Source organism: Sinocyclocheilus grahami, unplaced genomic scaffold (assembly GCF_001515645.1).
Source record: "Sinocyclocheilus grahami isolate Dianchi unplaced genomic scaffold, SAMN03320097.WGS_v1.1 scaffold880.1, whole genome shotgun sequence".
Taxonomy (NCBI): Eukaryota; Metazoa; Chordata; class Actinopteri; order Cypriniformes; family Cyprinidae; genus Sinocyclocheilus; species Sinocyclocheilus grahami.
In genome coordinates, this window is record NW_015506059.1 from 71,101 (window position 1) to 80,010 (window position 8,910).

At 31.9% G+C, this 8,910-nt stretch overlaps 1 protein-coding gene across 5 annotated transcripts in view; it reads right to left on the bottom strand.

The window, feature by feature from the left end:
* Positions 1-4,595: 4,595 nt before the first annotated feature.
* Positions 4,596-8,910, bottom strand: part of smad5 (SMAD family member 5) — a 35,969-nt gene continuing 31,654 nt past the window's right edge. For all 5 annotated transcript variants that reach the window (XM_016248493.1, XM_016248494.1, XM_016248490.1 and 2 more), the window contains 2 exons: positions 5,423-5,679; positions 4,596-5,297 (listed from right to left, as the gene is read on the bottom strand). In XM_016248493.1, the coding sequence (XP_016103979.1) occupies positions 5,154-5,297; positions 5,423-5,679 (401 nt within the window). In that variant the 3' untranslated portion in view covers positions 4,596-5,153. The remainder of the gene's footprint in view (positions 5,298-5,422; positions 5,680-8,910) is intronic.

Sequence of the window (8,910 nt, forward strand, 5' to 3'; positions counted from 1 at the left end):
GGCGTTGAGCAGAGTTTTGCTTTCAAAATAAAAGCTTACGAAACTTTCATCGATCCAGCGAGACAGGTTCTTTCGATTCAGAGAAGCGTTTTTTAAATGGGCTTTTAATGCACACAGCCAGGGACATTACGAGAAACAAACAAAAAAAATAAGTGGGTGAAAATAAAATGAAGTATTAATTTATTACAAAACTAACATTTTACGGCTTTCTAATTTTTTTTTACTTAATATAACTTTTTATTTTTGGTATTGTTGAATTTTTGCCTTTAAAAAAAAAAAAGGCTCAAATTTACATGAATTTATCTAGAGCTGTCAAATGATTAATCGCGATTAATCGCTTCCAAAATAAAAGTTTTTGTTCACATAATATATGTGTACTGTGTAGACCTATATTTATTATGTATATATAAATACACACACACACATGCATGTATATATTTAAGAAAATGTTTTTGTTTATATATGAATGTGTGTGTGTTTTTATAATATGTACGTGTTTGTGTATCTATATATACTTAATAAATATACACACATGCATGTATATATTTAAGAAAAATATGTTTTGTTTATATATGAATATGTATATATTTTTATAATATGTACGTGTTTGTGTATCTATATATACTTAATAAATATACACACATTAGCAAAAACTTTTAATTTGGATGCGATTAATCGCAAGACATGACATAAGTGGAAAAAACTAATAAAGATTCAGAAAATACAGTTGAAAGCTGGGCATGATGTAATCTTTAATAAATGAATAAAAGTCTGTCCAAAAACAACCCAAATAAGGACAACTCCAAAATAAATTGTGTTATACAAAAAATATCAATATCACAATATAGATAAGACCGATAACTTCAAGAAATAATCATTTTAGAGACACTGTCCGAGTGCTATTGCTTGCTCAATCAATATAATTGTTTTGTTTTTTCATTGTGTGTTTTATTTTTCTGATTGAAAAGTAAATACATTAATAAAACGACCCAGTCCATCCGGGCGTTATTGGGTTTATAATACCTAGTTGTTGTGGATAAACTGTAACGCTCCCCAAATTCACACTGGTGATGTCTAAAGGTTTCAACTTCTGTATTTAGAAAGCATTTTGGTCTGATTGCTCTATGACTGTGAACAAGCACAGGGATACAGCAGGCAGATTCTATTCTATCCTAAAATAATGACTTTAATGTGGTCTAAACTCCTGTTTTATATCCTAGAAAGCATATCGTTTTGATGTGAACAGCAACATTTTCTACCACCTTGGTGTAAAAATGTACAAAACTATTCACAGGTAAGGTTTTTTTTTTGACAGGAACTGGTACTAGTACTAAAATATGCCATGTCTTGTCCAGTAGAGGGAGGCAAATAACAGACATCATGGTCCAGTTTAGTCTCCATGAGCACGGATTCCACTTGCAGAAATCTGTTTGTATAAAACAAGTACAATCATGCAACACTAATGAAATCTACTGTGTTTTCTGTGCTGGAGAACACAGACACTTGCAAGGACATATTGTGCTAGCCAACAGCTGTGGATTTAAAAATGACAAGTCTCAGTCCATATGGCTCACATGTACACTAAGAGAGCAACAGCTTTCATTTGTAATCACAAAAATATGTCAAATGAGCACAAATTTATCAGATAAAAGAACTTTATTTAAAAGCAGTAACTTTGATTTGCCTTAAGGCAACAGATGCTATAAAAAGGAAACATTTGTAATGAGCTTCGAGTCTAACAGTAAACATATAAAGGAAAATATGCCTTGTGAATAACAGGGATTAGACAACATAGCAATTAAAAAGATTCTCATAGAACTAGGAAATTGCCATTTTCAACTGGTGTAAAGTGAAGTAGAAATACATGAAAGCATGTCAGTTTCATCTACTAGATTACCTACAGTTAGAGAAAATCAGTCATACAAGCATCATTTTAAAACAATTGCAAAAAACAAACAAACAAACAGGAAGGCAATTGCTAAAGCAGTAGTTAGTCCATTTTGTGTCACTGCTAGATGTGCTTGTAGCCCCAAGTTCATTCTTCTCGTTCTGACTGCCTGTTTGTGTATCTATATATACTTAATAAATATACACACATGCATGTAAATATTTAAGAAAAATGTTTTGTTTATATATGAATATGTGTGTATATATGTGTAAATATTTTTATAATATGTACATGTGTTTGTGTATCTATATATACTTAATAAATATACACACATGCATGTAAATATTTAAGAAAAATGTTTTGTTTATATATGAATATGTGTGTATATATGTGTAAATATTTTTATAATATGTACATGTGTTTGTGTATCTATATATACTTAATAAATATACACACATGCATGTAAATATTTAAGAAAAATGTTTTGTTTATATATGAATATGTGTGTATATATGTGTAAATATTTTTATAATATGTACATGTGTTTGTGTATCTATATATACTTAATAAATATACACACATGCATGTAAATATTTAAGAAAAATGTTTTGTTTATATATGAATATGTGTGTATATATGTGTAAATATTTTTATAATATGTACATGTGTTTGTGTATCTATATATACTTAATAAATATACACACATGCATGTAAATATTTAAGAAAAATGTTTTGTTTATATATGAATATGTGTGTATATATGTGTAAATATTTTTATAATATGTACATGTGTTTGTGTATCTATATATACTTAATAAATATACACACATGCATGTAAATATTTAAGAAAAATGTTTTGTTTATATATGAATATGTGTGTATATATGTGTAAATATTTTTATAATATGTACATGTGTTTGTGTATCTATATATACTTAATAAATATACACACATGCATGTAAATATTTAAGAAAAATGTTTTGTTTATATATGAATATGTGTGTATATATGTGTAAATATTTTTATAATATGTACATGTGTTTGTGTATCTATATATACTTAATAAATATACACACATGCATGTAAATATTTAAGAAAAATGTTTTGTTTATATATGAATATGTGTGTATATATGTGTAAATATTTTTATAATATGTACATGTGTTTGTGTATCTATATATACTTAATAAATATACACACATGCATGTAAATATTTAAGAAAAATGTTTTGTTTATATATGAATATGTGTGTATATATGTGTAAATATTTTTATAATATGTACATGTGTTTGTGTATCTATATATACTTAATAAATATACACACATGCATGTAAATATTTAAGAAAAATATGTTTTGTTTATATATGAATGTGTGTATATATGTGTAAATATTTTTATAATATGTACATGTGTTTGTGTATCTATATATACTTAATAAATATACACACATGCATGTAAATATTTAAGAAAAATGTTTTGTTTATATATGAATATGTGTGTATATATGTGTAAATATTTTTATAATATGTACATGTGTTTGTGTATCTATATATACTTAATAAATATACACACATGCATGTAAATATTTAAGAAAAATATGTTTTGTTTATATATGAATATGTGTGTATATATATATATATATATATATGTGTAAATATTTTTAAAATATGTACGTGTGTTTGTGTATCTATATATACTTAATAAATATACACACATTAGCAAAAACTTTTAATTTGGATGCGATTAATCGCAAGACATGACATAAGTGGAAAAAACTAATAAAGATTCAGAAAATACAGTTGAAAGCTGGGCATGATGTAATCTTTAATAAATGAATAAAAGTCTGTCCAAAAACAACCCAAATAAGGACAACTCCAAAATAAATTGTGTTATACAAAAAATATCAATATCACAATATAGATAAGACCGATAACTTCAAGAAATAATCATTTTAGAGACACTGTCCGAGTGCTATTGCTTGCTCAATCAATATAATTGTTTTTTTTTTTCATTTTGTGTTTTATTTTTCTGATTGAAAAGTAAATGCATTAATAAAACGACCCAGTCCATCCGGGCGTTATTGCGTTTTTAATGCTTAGTTGTTGTGGATAAACTGTAGCGCTCCCCAAATTCACACTGGTGATGTCTAAAGGTTTCAACTTCTGTATTTAGAAAGCATTTTGGTCTGATTGCTCTATGACTGTGAACAAGCACAGAGATACAGCAGGCAGATTCTATTCTATCCTAAAATAATGACTTTAATGTGGTCTAAACTCCTGTTTTACATCCTAGAAAGCATATCGTTTTGATGTGAACAGCAACATTTTCTACCACCTTGGTGTAAAAATGTACAAAACTATTCACAGGTAAGGTTTTTTTTGACAGGAACTGGTACTAGAACTAAAATATGCCATGTCTTGTCCAGTAGAGGGAGGCAAATAACAGACATCATGGTCCAGTTTAGTCTCCATGAGCACGGATTCCACTTGCAGAAATCTGTTTGTATAAAACAAGTACAATCATGCAACACTAATGAAATCTACTGTGTTTTCTGTGCTGGAGAACACAGACACTTGCAAGGACATATTGTGCTAGCCAACAGCTGTGGATTTAAAAATGACAAGTCTCAGTCCATATGGCTCACATGTACACTAAGAGAGCAACAGCTTTCATTTGTAATCACAAAAATATGTCAAATGAGCACAAATTTATCAGATAAAAGAACTTTATTTAAAAGCAGTAACTTTGATTTGCCTTAAGGCAACAGATGCTATAAAAAGGAAACATTTGTAATGAGCTTCGAGTCTAACAGTAAACATATAAAGGAAAATATGCCTTGTGAATAACAGGGATTAGACAACATAGCAATTAAAAAGATTCTCATAGAACTAGGAAATTGCCATTTTCAACTGGTGTAAAGTGAAGTAGAAATACATGAAAGCATGTCAGTTTCATCTACTAGATTACCTACAGTTAGAGAAAATCAGTCATACAAGCATCATTTTAAAACAATTGCAAAAAACAAACAAACAAACAGGAAGGCAATTGCTAAAGCAGTAGTTAGTCCATTTTGTGTCACTGCTAGATGTGCTTGTAGCCCCAAGTTCATTCTTCTCGTTCTGACTGCCACAGGATCCGGTCACCCTTCTGCAGGTAGTGTAAACAGTTCAGCTCTTAATATCTCATTTTCTTTCAAAAGTGAAGAAAAACCACCAAAAAAAAACCCCCTCAAAAAAAGATCCTCCCAGCCCAGCAGGGCCCATCACTAGGAGACGGACGAGATGGGGTTCAGAGGAGAACCCATTTGTGTTAGGACTTTATCCAGCCATTGGAGAGGACCGTGAAGATGCACTTCTATCCAGCAAGGTGTGCTCGTCACATCTTGTCTGTGATACTCTGCACCCCAGCCCTAAAAAAAAAAAAGGTATAGGTATATAGTTACACAAGGATAGATCTTCTACTAAGTTTTTACTCCCTGAACTGTTAAAGGTGAATAACCATCTGAAATCTTCTCACTGGTGGTGACACTCATACCTTTACAAAGCTCATGCGGATGGTGCACATCTTGGTGAGCTCGTAGACGGCCTCGAATCCGTGGTTGACAGACTGAGCGAGCAGCTGAGCGAATTCTTGGTTGTTGAAGATCTTGAGGCTGCAGCCGCTGGGGATTTTGCAGACAGTTGTGGGGTGGAAGCCATGATGGAAGTTGCAGTTTCGACTCTGGACGAAAATGCTGGTGTCACTCAGACACTCTGCATACACTTCTCCACCAACGTAATACAGGTGGACACCTGAGGGAGAAGAGATCATCGTAAATGGACTTCTGAAATATTCTATAGAGTAAAACACAAAATAATGAATATCTGGCTCAATAAACAGCTGCGCATTCTGATGAAAATTAGAAAAAGACATCTTGTAGGTCTTCCTGTGTTTTATTTCAATAGTGAATCATAATACAGTGCAACAATGATTCACCATTGTAATTGAACACGTTTGCTTTGAGAACTTTTATTTCACTTTTTAGGTGTGGAGATGTATCACTGTAATATTAACACAATTGTCTTCATTGTTGTGTATGAAAAAAAAAGTCTTGCTTTTAAAGGGCCATGCACACCAAGGACAGTAACTAGGATGATAATTATAAAAAGTAATAATCAATCTAATTTTATGAGAATAGGGAACACCACAGCTATAACAAGTGTAACAATTTCATTCAAATTACTTTCAAAACAATTTTTATCCAGCTGAACGCTAAAAACACTGCTAATCAGATCTATCCAAATTTAAAGATCTCGAGCATTTAAAACAAAACTACAGCACATACTTATAATAAACCATTAGATGGTGAGAATGCCATATAGTTATCTTTATTGTTATATTATTTGGTTTGAAAGGCTGTCATTATAGGTCATGCTGACAAACCTTTGGTACGGTGTTATTTTAGTATCGTTATACTATTACAGTTTTTATTCATATTCCAAATTAGCTTGTATTTTTATATTTTTAGGTTTCACAAACTTAACACACTTTTTTGTAATTTTATGTACTTTGGTCATTTTTTATATTTCTATATTTTTTTGTTTTAATTATTTCAATTAGTCAACTTCAGTTAGCTGACAAGGCAACATTTCTAATGTTTTATGAAGTTTTTCACCTAATATTTAGCTTTATTTCATTCAACAAAAATGTTTTTAATAGTTTTAGTTACTGATAACAACACTGTTTTGCTGAAGGTTAAAGTCACCTCCCACTGGGTTTCCAGGACTGAGTGAAATAAAGCACCGTTACAATGTACAAGATCTTTGTGGATAATAACTGCATGCATACCTTTGCCAATGTGGCGGCGAGTGTTTTCAATAGTGGAGTTGCGATTGACGTTGGAGAGCAGGCCCAGGCAGAAGCGGTTCTTGTTGTTGGATGGGTCAGTGAATCCATCAACCAGCACGCTGGTGGAAGAAGCGTGGTAAGCCTCTCCCACACGATTATTCAGCTCATAGTACACAATAGAGCACCAGTGACTGGGCTCCTCGTACTCCACTGGCTGCACATCTGAAAGAGGAAAATAAAACAAGACCTTGCGCTTAAGCCAGCTATTGTTTCAACTTGCTCAGATACTTCACCACACCAGCTAGATAAACATTCTGGAGAGATTAGAGGGAGATACCGGGCCAAAAGGATTTAAAGATTACAACAGGCAAACTGTGTTAGAAATTCAGGCTGTCACGATGACAATGTTTATAACTACACAGGTTGTTAGTGTGACTTTGCTTAATAAAAAAAAAAGTCAGGAGCTTTCTCATTGTTGTCTAATCAGATGGTCTTATTTTGGTCTGCCGCAAAACAAAGTTGTGTTTCCAAAGTAGCAGGTTGCTACAATGAGAGCTTCTAAAGAAAACTAGTCATTCGATTTGCTAAACGCCCCCAAATGAAATGTACAAAGAGTCAACTGTTGTTGGTCATTTTTCTACAGTAATTTCTAGGCCTGGGTTAACAATATTGATTTCTTGAATTAAATCGATTCTCATTTTGATGAACCAATATGGATTCTTAAATCTCAAGATCGATGTTTTAGTCAGTGCTGTTTTCTGCTGATATTTGAACAACACTTCAATAAGCATCATTTGTAGCATGCCAGCCATCCATCCACTAGTTGCAATGAGCTTTGCATTTTGTTACTTTTGATGTAAAACAAAGCCTCACCTTTCAAATCCTTCTGTCAAACTCTCAGAATTCAAACAATAAATGTGGTTTAGACACTTTAATATGCCGTGAAAAACCAGTGGTTTAAAACGGTTTGTAAACAACATAATGCAATGTAATTTAACTCTAGAGAGAATTTTGCTAAATATAGTCATATTACATATTCAATTTATTTTTGTCTTAATGTATGTTAGAATAAATCCATGATGGAAACAAGCTATGACAGCCACCGTTTAAATGTTTAAAACCAATTGGAGTAGAAACAAGTATATTATTAAACGCTCATCATTTGAAATAATTTATTTAAAAATAAAATAGCAATTACATTTTTGGACTGTTGTTAAATTTAACCTCATATATATTTCCAGTTTAAATGGGTGGGGCTCTTGGCAAGAATAGCCAAAATGTTTTCACTTTTATGCATGTAGTCAAAAGTCTGCTTCTGCAAGGCCATTGGCAATACAGGCCAATATTTCCTCTATAAAACAAGCCATAGACAGACAGACAGACATACTTCTGTAATGATGATGCTCAGATTTGAGGGAGTTTTTTTTTTATGTTCTTTGACATCACACCTGGACCACTTCTGAATAGGATGTTAATTAGGGATGCACGATATTGGATCTTTGCCGATATCTTTCCCCAAATCATTTTGGACGATACCAATACCGATATATTTCCTTTTGTTTGGAAACAATACCAAGTCTCTCCTGTGCAGAAATTATAAGCAAATCATTTTTTATTTTGGTTAGTTTTTAACAAGAACTTATTTGTTCAAATTAAATAAACAATAAGGAAGGTTTTTTGACAGTACATTGAAGCTTTGAAAATAACGATAAATAAACTATACCAATCGCTGCATTCCCCCAGAAAGATGCAGTGTTAACCCTAACATTTTATTTTAAGATTTAACATTCGTAGCTGGTCTAAAGCAGGGGTGCCCAAACTGGGTCCTGGAGGGCCGGTGTCCTGCAGAGTTTAGCTCCAACCCCAATTAAACACACCGGAACCAGCTAATCAAGCTCTTATTGGCATACTAGAAACTCACCAGCAGGTGTGTTGAGGCAAGTTGGAGCTAAACTCTGCAGGACACCGGCCCTCCAGGACCGAGTTTGGGCACCCCTGGTCTAAAGCAAAAGAGTTGTAAAAATTCTGAAAATCTTTTAGAGCTTATGAATTGTAAAAAAAAAAAAAAACATTACACATTAATGAATAAATCAGTATATATATATATAAAATTATTTAATTTACAAGTGTCATGTTCGTGATTTTTTTTCATGTAAGCTATAGCTTCTGACCTTTAAATCAAAACATACTCATTT